This window comes from Nanorana parkeri, unplaced genomic scaffold (genome assembly GCF_000935625.1).
Source record: "Nanorana parkeri isolate BGI_ZX_2015 unplaced genomic scaffold, ASM93562v1 scaffold1173, whole genome shotgun sequence".
In the NCBI taxonomy this organism is placed as follows: domain Eukaryota; kingdom Metazoa; phylum Chordata; class Amphibia; order Anura; family Dicroglossidae; genus Nanorana; species Nanorana parkeri.
The window spans coordinates 276,946-295,695 of record NW_017307441.1 but is presented as its reverse complement, the minus strand read 5'-3'; the positions used below and the strand labels follow the sequence as shown (position 1 = coordinate 295,695).

The window sequence follows — 18,750 nt, the reverse complement described above, 5'->3', positions numbered from 1 at the left end:
TATTCATATACATAGTAATGTAAGGGTAACAGCAAACATAGTTCACCCACAGTGGTGAGGTGAATCTGGTCTGCAAGTACTACATAACCCATGCACCTATCACATGTTGTCATGCCCTTTTGGCTCTTGCCCCCTTCTCTTCCGGCTTCTCTGCCTGTGCATTAGCTTGCAGCAAGGGTAGAAGAGCCAAAAGTGCTAGGTAATAGACTTCACAACAGTAGAAAAGTGATGTGGATACAACTTATTCACAAATCAAACTTCTGTCTCTCTCTACTTGAGTTGGGTTACCCTTTAAATTTTGCATTGCTTTTAGCTAGTTAAAACAAATATTCAATAAATACATGTACTCATTTTTCATACCACCAGGTTACATATTTAGTAGAATGATAATATTTAGTAACCTTTACAAAGATTCAGGCAGTACCAGCAGATGTCTCGACCGAAAGAAAATTGGATTACAGCCCATAAATACTCAGTTTAGTCTTAAATGTATGGAGTCTGTGAACCTATCTCTATGGTGTCAAAGGCATTTGTTTGGATGGTGTTTAGTTTTTGTGACAAATTAAAACAATGAGGTTGTGCATCTGGTGACAAAAGAAAAAAAAATAAGGCAAGAACAAGAATATTTTTGTAAAAGGCATTCATGCACTGCTAATGTCTAATGGGAATAAAGGTCCTGAGTACTGAGGTGGACAGAGAACTCCTGTGTAATAGACATACCAGCGACCTTAAGGCTGAATCGAGACATTAACAAGTGTTCACTATCACAATCATTTGGCTTATAACAGGACAGTGTAATAGCAAAGGGTGGACCCATTTATAAAGTGAGGCAACAGGCAATAAAAAGAAGCAACACATTCTACAACATTTGTCCGTGATGTTGGTTAACAAGCGTGTTACTGTACATGTAGAACACAGCGTAATTTGCGTCATTTTAAAACTTTATGCAGATTATTTTATTGCAGAATTGCACTTCACTGGGGTGATTGAAATATCTCTGAATGCTGTTGCAGTCTTTAGTCCCTAAGCCCATGTCACCAGTAGAAGGATCTGGATAAAAAGTTTGCCGCATTGCTGAGCCAACTGCTTCCACTGTCCTGATGTGCCCCAACTCGAGACACGGCCTTGTCCTGTTCCTTCATCGGACTTTCATCCTCAGGTAGGTAGTCTGGTAAATCTGTGTTCTGCTCCACATCCACAGGAGTATCTTGAAATGGAACGAGCAGCTTTAAGTACAGATATAAGAAGAGTCAGTAGGATTATGTGAAAGTGAAACTCCAGCATTTGTTATGTTGGGATAGAGCGGGGGAAGGGTTAGTACATCTGTCAGGTTTTATTGTTGTCTATGTCCCACCATAGAAGAGACACAACAAAAAGGTATAAGTGGACATCTCTCCAACTGGGAGAAATTCCATTCTGTTCTATGCACATTTTCTGCTGCACTTTAATTTGTTATTTTATGTGCAGGATGGATCACTCTTATCTTTAAGAGTGATCCACTGTTGTGGCCTCAATTAAGACTTTATTTATGGTGTCCTGCTCACTTACCATCTACTGGATGTGGACACAGGTTTTTGGAAGTCAGTGCTGTGACCTGGGATCTTTAACCACACAGTCTTCACAGTTGGAAACACCACACAATGATGCAATATTGTTCAAAATAAAGTAATTTGCCTTTATTAATAGGTCTGGCACAACAGGCAAAATAAGCATAAGCAAACAAAAATCCTTGCTCAACAGAGTGTTTCAAAAAAAGGCACAACTTAAATGTGATGTCACTTGTTCCCAAGGAAAACAAAACAAATGGATGCACAAACCTTTCAAATGAAGCTTTAGTCCTTTTTGAGATAAATCCTCTCTCAGTCTCATAGAAAGAAGTGTTTGCAGTATCCCTTACTGCTGCTGGTCTCTCCCCTCTCCAGCCCACTTCCAACTAACTTTCAGACAACCTGGTGCTGCTCATTAAGTGCAGGTGAGGCAATGGCTGGGCCAGGCAGAAACTCTGGACTGGCTTCTCTCCCTGCTGCACTACACGCAAACTGCAGAGTGGAGCACTATTGGGGGAATATAGACACCTTCTACTACCGTGCCTTGGGTTCTATCACAGTGCCTACAAACAAAAGGCTTGAGTAGCTCTGAAGGACAACAATACTGTGGTGTTTTTATGCATACAGAGTGAACGAGCTTGTTTGGCTCCTGGCAAACCTCTAGATTACCTTTTCGAAAAAAAGTAAGCTTAATATAATGGTAGATAGGGTTACTATGCGGGATTTACTCTTGTGTTTTGCTTTATGTGTTTTATATTTAAAATCAATGAAAACAAATTAAAATGCATGCCAACATATACCTTAAAATCCACGTCAAGGCACATCATGACGCAAGTCAACATATCGTGGTGTATGACAAATATATATTTATATGAAATAATATAGGCATTATCATGTGCTTTGCATTCAAACAAAGTGCAGTAATAATGCACATCAACAAGCATTGACGTGTGTTTCTATTGAATTCAATGGAAAATGCATGGGGGGTAGCAAAGGTAAGGATATGCTCCAAGACTGGACTTTCTATTCAGGATGTTCAATATCTATGCAGCTAATAATCTTACAGCGCTTAAAAGTCTAGTCTTCAGGAACGTACACCAAAGAATGAAATGTAACAGTGGGTAAGTGTAATCCCGATCTTTGTGCGTAGCAGGTAACCCTACAATCTGCCATTTATCATACCAGTTTTGTATGCTCTGCTAAATTACATACTGTATGCGTGAAACATCAAATAATCCAAAAAAGAAAGCTGGACTGTAGATAAAACAAGACTGTAATATATGTGGCGGCTGTCATTATTTAATCATTACTGAGCATGCTAGCAAATGTGACTAGCAAAACACTAGCCTGTTTACAGCGGTGCTTCTTAATATGCTCGCAGAGTGACACATTCAGGCAGTAATAGCTGGAAGATTACAAGCAGAGCAACAGCTGGGATGCTGAAGGCAGAAGTGTGAACTATTCAGAGTGGAGAACCTTAGGGGAGGGGGGAATCACACTGCACTAAAATACATATTAAGTACACTCATTGGACTCATATCCTACCTCTTCTCCAGCTTCGCCTTTCACCACTTGCTGTGCTTTCATCACTTTGGTAGATGCTATTGCTGTGGCCAAAGCCTGGAGCAAAGTAAAACCCACAGCAATTATCATGGGAGACCACAGACATAGTACCACAATTACATAGAATACACATCTGTACATGCTGTATGAATGTGCCAAACTTTAGCAAAATGATTGAGGCTCAATTTTTTTTAAAAACAATAGTATCTAAGTATTCCCAAAATATTGTACAAGAAAAAAAAAACCTTTACATTTTATCTAATCCAAAGAACAATAAATGTATATAGTGCAGCACTCCAGTCATTGATGTGGTGGCAGTATTTTTTTGTTTCACCTAATAATCCTGCCAGTAATACACTTCCTGTCCTAGGATGACAAGACTCGCTCACTGCACTGTGTCTATAGCGGTCAGCCTTGGTTTGAGGTGTGTTCAGACTCCAAGACAATTCCCCCCTATTTTACTTCCGTTTTGAGGGGGGGGGGGGTTGTAGTCCACAAAGATATCAGTTAGCTTTGTTTCCAGCCAACAGTCACCAGAGAGCACAGGAAGTCATTGGCACACAAGATTGGGTGAACGGGTTTTTTTGCATTTATCAAACAGATAATTAAAATATATAATTGAAAGTATTTGGTATAACTAAAAGATACATTATTAAGGCGTACATATACATTTTATTCCATAAAAATGAGCTGTAGACTCTTATAAAATTTTTAAAAACCATACTTAATACTGCATAGTAGGGATGCACAGATACCATTTTTTTCGGTATCGAATACCGATATTTATACCTCGGTACTTGCCAATACTGAGTACTGGTACTTCCGGTAGCATAGAGCTGGCTTCCTGATCAATCAAAGCCGGAAGTCAGATCATTGCCCGCGGCCCGGCTTCCTGATTGGCATTGGAAGCTGGCCCCATGCTGATTGGCTGGGAAAACGGCTTTCCAGCCAATCAACATTGAGTCGGCTTTCTGGACAACCAGAAAGCCGGGAGGAGAGTCATTACACACGGCCTGGCTTCCTGATTGGCCGGGAAGTCAGGTCCATGTTGTCTCACGGCACTGCCGGTCAGACCTGAAGTTCCGGTGTCGGGATAAGTATCGGAGCATTTGGGCTAGTACGAGTGCTCGGCATCGATACCGATACTATTATCGTTATCGGTGCATCCCTACTGCATAACGAATTTAAGTGGTCACTTACCTCTGCTTTTAAATCTGACCGAATTCGAACCACACATCTCTGAACTGCCATTTGAAATGTAAAGCTAATGACGCCTTTGATTTTTAACAGGGCATCTTCACAAAGACTCCTTCGGGACTGCGGGAAACAAAAAAAATCATATATAAAAGCAATACCTATATAAAGCTCACCAATTAAAGCCAAAAAAATTTTGGGATTAGAAAGTGTTTAGGAGTAATAACTCTATCCTGCCCAAGGGAGAATTATCCTCTATTTGTACTGGTGACCACTGAAACCAAGACCGAAAGTGATTAGAAATCCAAAATTTGAAGTGGTCTCCAGAGCAACAGTAGAGGGGAAATAAGTACATAGTATTTGAGGTTGAAAATACAAAATGGTGACTTTATTTTGTAATGTTTCCCCACAGAAACCTATATGGTAACCTATATTTGTTTGCATTTTCTAATCTGCTTTTGAAAATAAAGGCAGCTGGAAAAACCACTGGCTATGGGAACCAACAATGCTACAGGACTTAGCATTTTTTTTTTCTTTTCATAAACTAGAAATATTTTTTGAGAAGCAAATTTCACACATTATAAACTTCAGAATTGTAGACAACACCCCTAAATATACTCATGCATTAACAGATTTGCTGATATGGTAACTGCACCGTTTGTTCTCAATACAGTTGTTGCCCCAACAGCAAAGCTGTTAAGTCAAGGAAATCTATGCTTGGTTAAACAGAGTACAACCTTGGCATGTATTCCCTACTTGTGACTAAAAAGGTACAATGCTTACTTGTTAAAATAATAAATCCAAGTGGATAAAATGAGCTGTAAATCATAAAGCATTGCTGAAAAGCCAGGAGTTGTTTGCTCCATATGATTAGAAAAGCATTTCCCCTTGGTTAAGCTTTGATTGACTGAAGTGCTTATTGCTAAGCAGTTAGCGTTTATTTCTGTTTATCAGACACCTTGCATGCATGCTGACGGAACGCATCAAAGCAGATGTTGCAACCCTTCAGCAAATCGGCACATCACGAGCTCTGTGCACGCCATTCACTCTTGTTACTTTGAAGCCAGACAATCCACTTTCTTTTAAAAGCACTCTAACCGTGAAGATTTTCCTTGCTTCATTATGTCTAGTGCTGAAGAATGTATGGACTGAATTACATTTTAGATTAGGCCACCATATAATTTGTGACTTTTTCCCTTTTCTATATTGTCATACTTAGACTGTTCAGAGTGATGTCATGCAAATTCTTTCCTAAAAAGCCTGTAAAAGCACTGTATTGTGAGGATTGATGCAATAAGAAATCCATAAGCACTCCCCTACCCAGCAATGTCCCAAGTGATAGCTGTGGCATGAAGGGATGCCTAGAAATTGTACTGTGGGATGTGGGGAGGGGGCATGTCTATTCTTCACAACCTGGTAGTAAAATGTTTGGAGAGGACTCAGAGCACTACAGCAGTAACACACAATAAAACTAAAGATACATGCAAACATACTTCATTATAGTACATTCCAGGACACAGAATGTAGGGTTATGCTGCCCCAGGGACCTGATGCCAACCAACCACCTGCTTCCAGGACATTGTCACATTGTCATTCTCTATGCCCTGCCCCTCGCCATCCCATAGAGGTCTCTCTCTACTGCGCTGTTGGAGTCTACATGCATGAGTGCACTCCACAGCTGGCTGAGTGGATGGAGGCACCATACCATAGGCAATCATGGATCCAATAGAACTGAACTGTATATAATCTGTGAACATTAACGCATTGGACTTTGGAAGAAGTAATGGAAGATGCCTGTAGTCTTTTGAAATCTAGGGAAGGTACCTAGATGTAATTATATACTCAGCAACATACACCTTTAGCTGGTACAAATCCATCAAAGGTGCCTAAGATCCCCTGCACTATAGTCATAGGTGACGTCGCTCTTTATGCAATGTGATATTATCTTCTAAGTCCCTCTGGGAATTTGATTTGCCTTGTATATGTGCAACATCATATTGCGAATTCTTTCCATAGGTTTTGAAGAAGTAGATCTAGTTCTATAAATAGCGTAAAAATGAAAAAAAAAAATCTCAACTACTAATTACAAAGCATATTCTGGAAAGGAATCTGTTCTCAGACCCTAGAAGCTATGTGGTAGAAAACAGATTTGGTATACATATGGATGATGTAACATACACCTTTGAAATGTATTGCAATATTATCTTTTAATGAAAACTTGTTTTATTATAATTATGATGAAAAAAATGAATATTTTTTTATAGAAAATGCTGAACACCTTAAAAATCCCATCTGTGTGTAATGTTACCATTGTATAGTATTAGGGGCGTGTGGTGTAGATATTTAGAAGGATAGATAGCTATGCTATAAGTATTTACAATGACAATTTTGCATACAATCTCAGAAAGTATTGCTGATGCAATACTGTATGCTCCCCCAGATGTCCCTCAAAAATATGCACCCTCAGTTATTCTGACCCTCAAATATGTGATGCAACTTTTATGCTCATAAACAGGCCCAGTTACACTAATGCTCATGTGAGCCCCCCACATTACATGCCATTGCTCTTCTTCTAAGAATCAATCTGGCAAAGCAGTGCTAATTTAGTGATGCTTTCTTTCCAGCAGCTTATCAGACTGTTTGCCACTTCCTGACTCCATATGAATCTTAGCACACACCTTTCCAGGCACAACACTTACACAAGCTGTGCTACTCCTATGGTCACAGCTGCATTTATCGAACATTCAGTAGCAGCAACCAATACTTCCTGAACAGCGTGTGAGCAGGTAAAGTCTTTCTAGCTTCTTTTAAAGCTGGCTAATTCCACTTGCAGTGTGTTGAACCAAGCTAGCCTTCTTGTCCAAGACTAAGCCCAATGTGGGTTGAAGCAGTGGCCAATAGGACATAGATAATGTGCTGTAAATCAAATCTTGGGGAAGCAGAACTGGGTGCAAAAACTATCACTGTCTAAAGTTAGGAAGGATGGGAGATATGTAAATCAATTAAAGTATTAGGCAGTGGGTAGGGTACCAGATATAAAGAACTGCAGAAACAGTGAAAGATGCAATATACAATTGCATGACTATGCTGTAAATATGTGCAAAGATATTGTAGTAAAGATTGTTGTACCTGCAAGATCTGTCCTCAATATGCAAATTCTGCAAGTTCTCAATGTGCAAATGAGCTCTCTGACAAACAGAATACTGAATTAGCAGTACATGAATAATGGCAACTCACTGGGGCAAAGAAGGAAGAAATGTATTTTCTCATCGGCGCTGCAGATCACATACTGGCTATAAGCACTGCCACTATTCTAGTGGCTGTGGGTGAGATACAGATCTGTAGGGAACCAAGGGATCCAGGATTTCATTTTTTGTACAACTGCATTTATGACCATCAGCCAGAGGATAATGGGAAGATGCACTGGAATTCTGCACGGTTAACTTTCTCTACATCTCAAGGAATATTAGAACCACAAGGACTCCTGAGACACAAAAAGTGTTGTCACACAGAGAGGCCTGTTTTTACTGGGATTTTAAGAGAACGGTTTAGATTTCCATATCCATAGCCCCTTCCTAAAGGACAAATTCCAGCGAAAAACACGAAAATGTTGTAATGAAAAGGATTTGGGAGATCCAGAATGTTTTTAAGTATCATTTGTGTATTCACTGTGCTCCACTGCTAAGTCAAGCTCAACAGTTTCTAGTAGCCTTATCTTCTGAATGGCTCTGCTTGTGAAAAAGGCAAGCTAAGTATTCCCTGGTCTCAAATACTGCCCTTTGTTTGAGCTCACTTCAATGTCACCAACACAATATACTGTACTATGAAAGAGCAGTTGCCTGGCACAGAATCATTTAGAAACAGTTTGCAATGCTTGACCCGAGAGTCTAGTGGCAAGGGAATATATAAAATTGGGTTGGAATGTGCAATTAGATATTTAGAAGTATATGTAAGTTATAGAACAGTTCCCAGGATAGAGCTAGCAATTCACTGATCGTACTTTTTGCCTGAAACCTCTGCTGGAAAGCACAATAAAAACACTATATTAGAGATCAAATACTTAACAGCTCAATATTTACCGTATCTTCAAGGCCATCAATATGTAAGACCACAGTTTTGGCACGTTTATTTGTGGCTCCAAGAAAGAACTGAGCTTTCCGCCTCCGTGAGTTCATCTCATTCATACAATCGCCATCTGCTGTGCTGGATGACTGCAGAAGGTCATAGACTTCAGTGGCAAGGAGCTGTGTGTCCCCTGGTGTGGTAGTCCTGTACCAAGGTAAAGATGATCACAAAGACAAGTTCAAGTGCCTGAATAAACATTTACACTGTACACATAAAGGTTACGATCAGCTTTAGTTTCTTACGTACGGCCTTCGCCGCAAATGTCAGAGTGAGAGCAATAATTCTAGAGCCATTAATCACTGATAACACTAAACTGATGAGCGGTAAAAGCATTTTAATTGTCGCGTATGGGCGTTTTTTGCGATTTTGCGGGCGCACGCAATTTTAAGGCTTGACATGTTTGGTGTCTATTTACCAGACGTGACCCCGATTTTTATGTTGTACTAAAAATATGGGTGAGAATAAATGTTTTATAACATAGGGAAACTTTTTTTTTTTACATTTATGGTACTTTTTTCATTATATAGTTTAAAAAAATAACCCCCTGTGGGGTCACAAAACAAAGCTCTATCTGTCCCCAAAATTTTTTAACATATATTGCAAGGCTATAGTCAGATCATGCTGACTGGTGAAATTTTTGACTGACTGGTGAGACACCGCCAAATTTTTCAAGCCCTGCATATGTGAAACCCATTTACAAAGAAAAAAAAAATTCTGGTCAGGATTCAATGAAGGAGAGCACATCAGCAGTCACTTTACTGCATATATAAACCAAATTACATAAAACTGGTCTAAGCTTTAACACATTGATGCAAATTGTTTAGAATACACAGTACGGTAGCAAACAAAATCACCCAGCTAGGGTTCACATTTACTTTGACATCCAGCTTAGTTCTGTTCCACTTTATCAGCTTTATCTGGAAATACTATGTGAAATGAAACACCCTTTTAAACAACTATATTTAATAGCTAATAGGAAATACTGTCAAGAGACTGTGGGGGGGAATTCATCAAAACTGGAGCAGACAGAAACTGGAGCAGTTGCCCATCTTCAGTTTGCACAGAGATTTGAAAATGAGATATAGAGGCTGATTGTTTGCGGTGCAAATCTGCTCCAGTTTTGATAGCTTCCCCCCCTATACATTTTAAACTGCACATTCAAAACACAAGCTTTTTTTAGTGTATACAGCTTTGCCAAGCAGCTTGCAAATATAATTTCTTACCTCTGCCTTTTCTTGCTCCATGCTTCCAGAACTGTCATCACATACTTGTGAAAGGCAACAGCCCTTTTTACATTTAACTTCAGTGTAAACATCATGTCTGCAAATTGGCACTGAGAACAAGCGAGGTACTGTGGCTCTCAAACTGCAGTCCGTGGACCACCAGGGGCCTGCAGATACCCACCAGCTGATCTGTGGTGCCACAGCTTTAAACTATGCCCTATAAACTAAGTGTCAGTGAGCAGTGTCAATTCTCGGATATACTTATAACTGCTGTGGTGCAATATGTGTGACCAAATACTAGAAGTGACAGTGGCATGCTATAACTAAATATCAGGCAGAATCTGGCACCTTATACATCATATAAAGACACCTGTAAGCTCAAGAGAAAACAGCCAAACGCATAGCACCATACAATGCAGTAACCTGGTCACAGAGGTAACAGTAGATCAGTACGACTTCTGAATGAATTAGCACCTGTGTGTTTCAGAGACCCGAGTGCAATATAGGTCAGAGAACAGAGTGCAATATAAATCGATTCAATGTTTTAAATAGGTAGTTTCTGATAAGAGTGTATTTTCAAATAATACAGCATGTGGCTTTTTAAAAATTTGAATAGATGATCAATCGCTTGTACATAGGTTAATCACAATCAATGAATGTATGGCCACCATAATGGAGCCCTGTATAGCACTAAAATCCGACAGAGGTTCCAATCCTCTACCACTCTAGATAAATAAAAGAGTTTTGGCTAAACATAAAACTAAGCATTGGCTCGCTTGAATAAAAGGCCAACAATTTACCACTAATATAGACTTCAACATGGGGAAAAAAAGCTCCACTGATACACTAGAGCAGATAGGCTCCTTGTCCTAACAAATAACATTCGTAGCTTTAAGGGACAGCTGATAATTAAACTTGTATTAATCGCTCCTAATCACTTTAAGTGAATACGAATTGGAAAGAACAGATTAGTGCAATGGATTTTCCTCAGCCTGTTAAAGGCAGATCTAGCAAAAGCGGGTGTTCTATATCTTCATGAGCTGAATTATTTAACACGTAGATTATCGTAAACTATAGAGAAGAAAATATAATTAAAAAAAAAAGTTTGGCCTTTGCAATGTAAAACAAAGCTGTTACCAGGGGGAAGAGCCTTCTTTACAGGCCATAAAATTCAATTATTTAACAACAGTTGAAGCTGCTAGTTTTAATGTAGTTCATATGGAGACATTAAAATGTGTGAAGCATGCATAAATACCAGCATTGACAAAGTGCTCTGCTCTTGATTATGCTCAGCATCGGATGCACTCAGTGTTATCTCTGTATGGAACTGTGGAAGGTGTCACTTCTGCTCTTCGGAAAAGTCAAGTAAATATGTCTTTAAGCTTGACTTGAAGTCAGACTTGGCATTTTATGTTTCTGCTGACAAAGAGTTCCCAAGTTGACATAACATAAATGTCTTTAAAGTTTAGTTTCTTTTTGGAAACCAGATTAGCCCTTCACTGCCGGGGGCCTGCACAAAGATTTCTCCCATCCAAGCTGAGTGCAGTCAAGCAAGCAATGAGGGTTGAAGGAGTTAATGTTTGGAATGTCTTGCTGCAGGAAAGATGCAAACATCAGACATTGTTCTGATTTGTTCCACAACTCGAAATTCAATGAGGCAGATTTTATTAAAATGAGTGGTAATTGTGAGTTCAATTATGAGGAGAAGGAGGCATATTTAACCTAGGCAAGCATTTGCTAATCTACTCTTTAACCTTCCCTATGTTGTCATAGCCTTGTGTACTGCTCGTGACATTTTATGAATGTCTTATTTATTCTGGGATGTGGATTTATCACCCAGATTTCGATGTATCTGGCATTTGTATATGCAGAAGCCAAACCGTATAATCCCAAAGGTCATGGATATTGCTATTTGTTGGCATGTTTGCACTTTAAAAGGCAGTTCACTAAGCTATGAAGGCACGTGTACTTTGCCATAATGACTGTTATTGTCAAACATGTGACTGCTATTTACAGCTTGCTGAAAACAGTGGTTTTTACAAAGGACTGTTACAGTTTATCAAAATGAGTCCGATATCTACTTTGCTGTATACAATCTACACAATTTTTTTTTTAGTCCTTTCCCCCTCCGTTTTAGATTATAGGCCCTCCTTACCATCTTGTCTTGATTTGTATTGTGATTGTATTGTCTTCCTTATATTGTAAAGCGCTGCGCAAAGTGTTGGCGCTATATAAATCCTGTATAATAATAATAATAATAATAATAATAATAATAATGTCTCCAAATGGGGAACCAACTTTGTACAAAAAAAGCTTTGCCATGAGGAAAGAATAGGATCAGCTCTTGCTTTTCAAGGTCAGGAGCCCTGACATCACTTTATCCATACTTGCTCCAAGTCACTGACTGACAAAGTAATGAAGACACTTAAAGCTCGGTATACATAGTTATATTTTCTTCGTCCAGCCCACAGAAAATATAACAGATTCCTCCATCAATGCTAACAAGTGTGGATCGAGGAATCCCCTTGCTTTTTTTGCATTGTATTCCGACAGCGGCCGCTTCAGTCTTGGCTGACTGCGGCCGGTGGATGGTGATGTGACCGGAGGCAAACGTAGTACATAGACGGGGCGATACCATGTTGGGTTAACAGACAGTGTGGCCTCTTGTTTGTTGTTAAAGCGTGATGAAAATGTTTGCTTGTGAGTACACATATCCCTTGTTTTATTTATTTTAATAAACGATTTTTACACACGGATGTGGCCCTCTGTTCCCTTTTGTTTTTTATGTTACATAGTTAGTCAGGTTGAAAAAAGACACAAGTCTATCGAGTTCAACCTATATGGGGGAAGCCCCAGAGCCTTGGATGAGCAGCCCCTCAAGTCTGTGTAAAAAAACTGTGATAAACACTGTGAAGAGTTAAAGAAAACTGTTAGTCTGGTTAAGGTCTTTATTGATAAACTGCTGACAAACTTGTCTCAGTTTCTAAAGCTAGAAGGGCTGCTAATATGCAAGTCAACTAATCTCTTACGGCTTGTTCACATCATATACAGTGCGTTCCAGGAAGGATAGCTGCTGCAACGCACTGTATCACATAGTAAACTCCCCCTTGCATTCTGGGGCGCCCGCCCAGAACTCGTGGCATATCAGTGTCTTCTTTGCGGTCCAGGGCGATTGGGAGAAATGTTGCATGCACTATTTTTTCCGATTGCACTGGACCAGAATGCAGGCATTGATATGCCACACATTTTGGTGCAGGTGGGGGGGCATGGCTGTGGTCCTATTGACTTCAATGCATCACACCCCCTCCCGCCCCAGAACGCAAGGGGGCTTTTACTATTCGATACAGTGCGTTCCAGCAGCTAACTGCGCTGAAATGCACTGTATATGGTGTGAACAAGCCCTTATGACAGACACCTACAATTAGTGTAGTCTGTGCTTGCCTTAAAGCATAAAATGCTGTAGTTGCACATTTTTAAATTGCATGATTACAGCGCAACTCTTTCTCAAACCTTAACTTTCTGTATAAATGACAATTTTAGTGCACAAAAAGACAATATATTATCCTTTGTTTGTAAAATATAAAATATGAGGTTATGCAGAGTAAACAGATACCCAACAAGCCTAAAAATGGTGTGCGCTCACGAGATGGCAACAATCCCAAATTGTCCATAGGCAGTGCTTTAAGAGCCTGTACAGGTCATCAGTTAACCATGAATATTGGCCCTAGAATTATTGTTCTCACTGTGGCGCATGCAATACCTAACACGTGTAGAGCGATCATTATTTTCATATGTAGGTGCACCCGAAGCGTTTACATTAGTAAGCGTGTGTACGTGGGGGACTATCACATGGGGGAGGGCTTACAAGCCCTCTATGTGATAGTATATTAGTTGTGACAGGTTCTCTTTAAAAGTGACATTAGGGGTCTATTGGACCCCTAGTGTCCCCTTTCAACTTCAAAGAAGCTATTTAAGTGCAGATCGTACTTGAATAGCTGCTTTCCCGGCTTCTCTAGCTGGAGAACGGCAGCTGAGGAACCAGAAGTGATGCAAACAGCATTGCTTCTGACTACATTTAGCGGGGAGATTGGCGAGGTCTCTCTCGCCTCTACCTGCCAACACCCATGATGTCAGTCCTGGGTCCGCAGGAAGGGCAACGGAGCCCGGGAAGCAAGGCTGGGGTGTCGGGCGGGGAGGGGCACACTTTACTGGCCCTTGAAAGGGGTCTTAGCTTCAAGTGTTAAGCCGACCGTTGACTTTACACAGCTAAACAGAGTCCCGGCGGCTATAGCTTCCTGGGAGTATGTTGAAAGGGGCCTGCTGCCAGGGACTTACAGCATACACTGCTGGCAGCAAAAGGGTTAGTTTAAAGAGGTAACATGCAAAATCCTCTTTTTAGGTCTAGTTCTTGTTTTATTTTTTAATAACTTTCATAGACAAAACTATAAATAGTTCAATGCTCCAGCATTCCTAATTGCTGCTAACTTTTTTGGGCTAGTGTAATCGAGACAATCACAATAGCAAGACAAAAATAACAACAATAGTGCATCACTATTACCCCAACAGGATACCACACCTCTCCCCCCTCTGACTTCTTAACTCCACAGCTTTATTAGCCATGAATTCCATCTTATCCTGTCATTTCTAACTTCTTTTGCGCCAAGCATTTTGGATGATTCAACCAGTACCCCCACTGTATCAAAAATCTATTATGTCTGAAATTTTTAAAAGGGATGTTATTGCAGCAATGGTTATTAAACTCAGAATCTCCATTAATTTCAGAACGTTGGATGATTTCCAATCATGCAAAATGTTTGCTTTACTTATAATGCAAATATGCATACTAATTGGCTGTTCTGACACAGGAAATTGATCTATACCCAGATTTAATACAGCTAGCTCAACGGATGCATTCATCAGATGCGTTAACAATTCTGACATAAGTAATAATGCCGTAGACAAGAGAATTTAATATTCTAGCAATACCACCATACATGCATTCAATTTGTGCACACCTCTGCCAGCATTGCGGTAACTGGCTGATAGGAACTTAGAAAGCTTATAAAGGGTAAGGTACCACTGAAGAAGGGTCTTTTGAATGTTTCCAGTCATTTATACATCTAGATTACGGGTAAAGGCTAGAATTAGCAATAAGCCTTTGATGGTCTGTAAACTCTAAAACTAGAATTCTAATCGATTTCCTCAATGGCTGAGTCTTCACAGAGACAGTTTTTACTTTTAGAGCGCAATATACAGTGAGGGGAATTTATCAAAACTGGAGCAGACAAAATCTGGAGTAGTTGCCCATGGCAACCAATCAGCTTCCCTCTTAAGTTTGTTCAGTTAAGATTTGAAAATAAAAGAGAGAAGCTGATTGGTTGCAGTGCACAGCTGCTCCAGATTTTGTCTGCTCCAGTTTTGATAAATCCCCCTCACTACCTTTACATACCTCAGAAGAGTCAAGAGAAAAAGAAATGATATTGCTGGTTTCAAAGCTCATCATCTACTGCTTGTTAGGAATATGTAATACTTTATCCCTTTGCTGCCCACACCAAAAAGATGAGACCAAGGAGAATAAAATAGTGGCAGTTGCAATTTTGTTATGTTGCATGGTATGAGCACAATGGTTTGTCAAATCCAGATTTGTAGTAAAAGAAAATGCTAAAGTTAATTTGGTGCACACAATATTTTACCCATGTTTTTGGTAAATTATAAAAGATGACGTTTCGTGGTGTAAATAGATGCCAAAAATGTCAAGCCTTAAATCTGTGCGCTACTGTGAAAGTACAAACTATGGTACCCTAAAATAGGCAGCTTTTTAAAACCCGTAACCAGCCATCAATTTAGAGTTAACAGTAAGTAAAATTGCTCTCACTCTCTCATGAATGGTGATACCCCAACATGTGTGACGCACCAGAGCGCGTGTTTATGATGTGACGTGCATGTACAGGGGGAGGCCAATTGTGGGGGGTGGAGACTTTATTCATTTTATTTGACTTTAATTTTTAGCTCTTTTTTCTTTTCTACTAAACTTTCTTGCGATCACATAGGGGGCTGACAAGCACCTCCACAGGCTGCAAAAGTAGAAGTGATTCACTTTTAACAGAAAGCCAACAGACTACAGAAGAAACATAAAAAAAAATCTCCCAACTGCTATAGGAGTCTGTTTACAGATGCCTACCGTCGTCAACATAAGGGATAAATGTCCATAGTGTCAACACAGGTGCACTTTAAAGTGATATTAAAGTCAAAAGGATTTTAAGGTATTTCAAATGCTGAATTAATCTCTTACAATGGATGCTGCTCCTTAATGTTTAAAAGTTTTAGTTTCCAGCAGAATCAGTTGGTCCCTGGAGCACTGGTCCCGATATCCTGTTTTAGAGTGACTCCCTTGCTTGTGCTAGTAAGCTGTGTGCGTCCCCACAAACACACAAGTTCCAGTGTGTCAGAAGAACACTTCGTAAGGCGCATAACAGATACAATTTTGCGGTTAGCGTGACATTTTTGTCCTTGTAACAAAAAATTGTCCCAAACACATTCAAAAATTCCCCTCATGTGCTTTGCCTGTGTGCATAAACCCCAAACATATGAAGGCTTTTGTGGCAGTAGGTTAACTTCACTTATATCCGAGGAGGAAACATGATTCAGGTATCATTGTTTAAGCGAATCTAAAAACACAATTAACAATAAAGCACTAGTTTGTGAGGAAGAATGGACACTGGCTCTTGGTAGTATGTAGTTTGCTTTCCATCTAGTGGTTAGCCAAAACACTGCAGCAAAGATTACCAGACACCCAACATTCTCTACACAGGGCAAATGTTTATAACAACTTACAAAGATGTTTTCAACATAATAGGTGCAAGAAGGAATAATGGGACTTTTATCTTTTTTTTTTTGTGTGCAAATAATACCAAATATTGTTCCACAGAGGTTTTACAAAGCAGAAGAATTAAAAAAAGAATATTCCCCCTTCTATATGGCAAGATATAATCTGTGGTTTCTAACTTACTTTTGAATGACATTCTGCAAACTCAGCATCATCCCCAACTCGCATCTCATTTTCTCCCTGTTGGCACGGCATTCTGCTAAATATCGGAGAGCCTGAAAGAAAGAAAAATCTCTATAGGACATGCACAGAATTCAGATATAGTTTATTTAGCACCACCAGGGTTAATTAAAAGACAATGGGAAGATGTTCAGAATCATCTACCCTTAGCTTTACTTGTTAAGGTAAAAAAACGGAAAAAAAAAAAACTGCAATGTCAGCAGGTCATTTGTAAATGTCTCTTAGAGGTCACAATAAAACCCCCCACAAACAATGAAAACAAACAAAATACAATATATTACCAAAAGTATTGGGAAAATCCTCCAAATCATTGGATTCAGGTGTTCCGTGAAATTTCCTTGCTACTAAATATTCCACTGTCACCTGTTAGTGGTATTATAACAAAGTGGAAGCAACTGGGAACAGCAGCAACCCAGCCACGTAGAATGACAGAGCGGGGTCAGCAATCAACCCGATAGAACACCTTTCGGATGAATTAGAGCGGAGACTGCGAGCCAGGCCTTCTCCTCCAACATCAGTACCTGACCTCACAAATGGTCAAACATTCCCATAGACACACTCCTAAACCTTGTGGACGCCTTCCCAGAAGAGTTGAAGCTGTTATAGCGGCAAAGGGTGGGCCAACTCAATATTGAACCCTGCGGACTAAGACTGGGATGCCAATAAAGTTCATGTGCGTGTAAAGGCAGGCGTCCCAATTACTTTTGGTAATATAGTGCAGCTGCCTGTACTCTGCACAATTTGTACTAGAATCACAACCAATCAGAGCACTGATGAAAACAATGTAGTGGCCAATATTTATTATTCACTCCCCAACAACAAGCATACCATTAGCTTCAACAAAATTATAGGAAAGCAAGAAGTTGTACACCGATGAAGTCCGATCACATCCTCCTCCCTCCCTATGCCCCCCTTCCTTTCTATTTCCCCCAACTTTCATGCCATTATGGTCCTGATTGTTAGCAGATCAATACAAATTGGATAGACAGATATTTATACTGTCTGCTCTTATCAACATCCTCTTTTAGATGTTTTTATTGGTGGTTGATTTTTAACCTTTGTATTCATATTAAAGTGCCTCAATAAAATTTTAGGGTGTTTGGAGGTTTATTTTGTTGCTGAAGGGGGATATTTTAAGGTGCTATTAATGTTTTGGGATATGTACTAACTACAAGTTTATATCAGTTTGTGTATTGTAATACCGTAGCTTGAGGTTTATATGGTGTGTATCCTTTTGCGTAAGAGAGCTTTTCCTACCTGCTCCCCCTATGTCTGTAAACAAGCGCGTATTGGGTAAAACGTTAGCTGTTCCTGGATAGTTGGCAAAGGCAGCTGTCTCTACAATGAGACAAAAGTTTGATAGGGTTATTCACAAAAGGGTGAAGAGTTTGGAGAAGGCAGGAGAAGTGAACATTCTAGTACAACATAGCTGATTTGGAAATATTCTTCAATTTAGCTCACTGTCCAGTTCAGCTATGTTGTCCTAGATTGTTCACTTCTTCTGCCTTCTCCAAACTCTTCACCCTTTTCTGAATAACCCTGTGAATGTAAAGTGCTACAGATGAAAAAAACTAAATACAGCAACAGCAATAGCTACCACTGTTGAATAGAAAACCCATTACTTAGACATTAATCTGGTTAGAAATGCATTTTACATCAAAAACAGATATTAGTTCTCTCTGCCATGTTTTATGATTGGAGATACAGGAAAATAACAATGTAACTGCACTTACCAGAAGAGCAGAGTAAACCACTGGAGGATTGGGATGGTCAAGGAATAAGATGAGGCCTGGGAGACATCCTTGATCCTGTACGATGGCTCGCCGGTTTAAAGGATCTGAAGCCAAGTCCCGCAGCTGATTAACAACTGACAGTGCATCCGGCTCTCCGCTCATTTTTCACAACAATTTATTTTATGCCATACGCAAAAGAATAGCTAAGGTTGGAAGAAAGTTCAATATTAGGCTCTCTCAACTTATGCTAAGACAGAACACTATGCAGAGTTAAACAATAACATAGATCTATCGCTAAA

At 39.7% G+C, this 18,750-nt stretch overlaps 1 protein-coding gene across 1 annotated transcript in view; it reads right to left on the bottom strand.

Moving 5' to 3' along the window:
• Positions 1-606: 606 nt before the first annotated feature.
• The window catches only part of ARMC1 (armadillo repeat containing 1), a 25,393-nt gene continuing 7,249 nt past the window's right edge, over positions 607-18,750 (bottom strand). Inside the window, exons 2-7 of the mRNA XM_018568339.1 lie at positions 18,452-18,654; positions 16,662-16,753; positions 8,384-8,573; positions 4,311-4,427; positions 3,093-3,167; positions 607-1,226 (exon numbers count right to left, since the gene is read on the bottom strand). Coding sequence (XP_018423841.1) covers positions 1,035-1,226; positions 3,093-3,167; positions 4,311-4,427; positions 8,384-8,573; positions 16,662-16,753; positions 18,452-18,613 — 828 coding nt within the window. The 5' untranslated portion in view covers positions 18,614-18,654 and the 3' untranslated portion in view covers positions 607-1,034. The remainder of the gene's footprint in view (positions 1,227-3,092; positions 3,168-4,310; positions 4,428-8,383; positions 8,574-16,661; positions 16,754-18,451; positions 18,655-18,750) is intronic.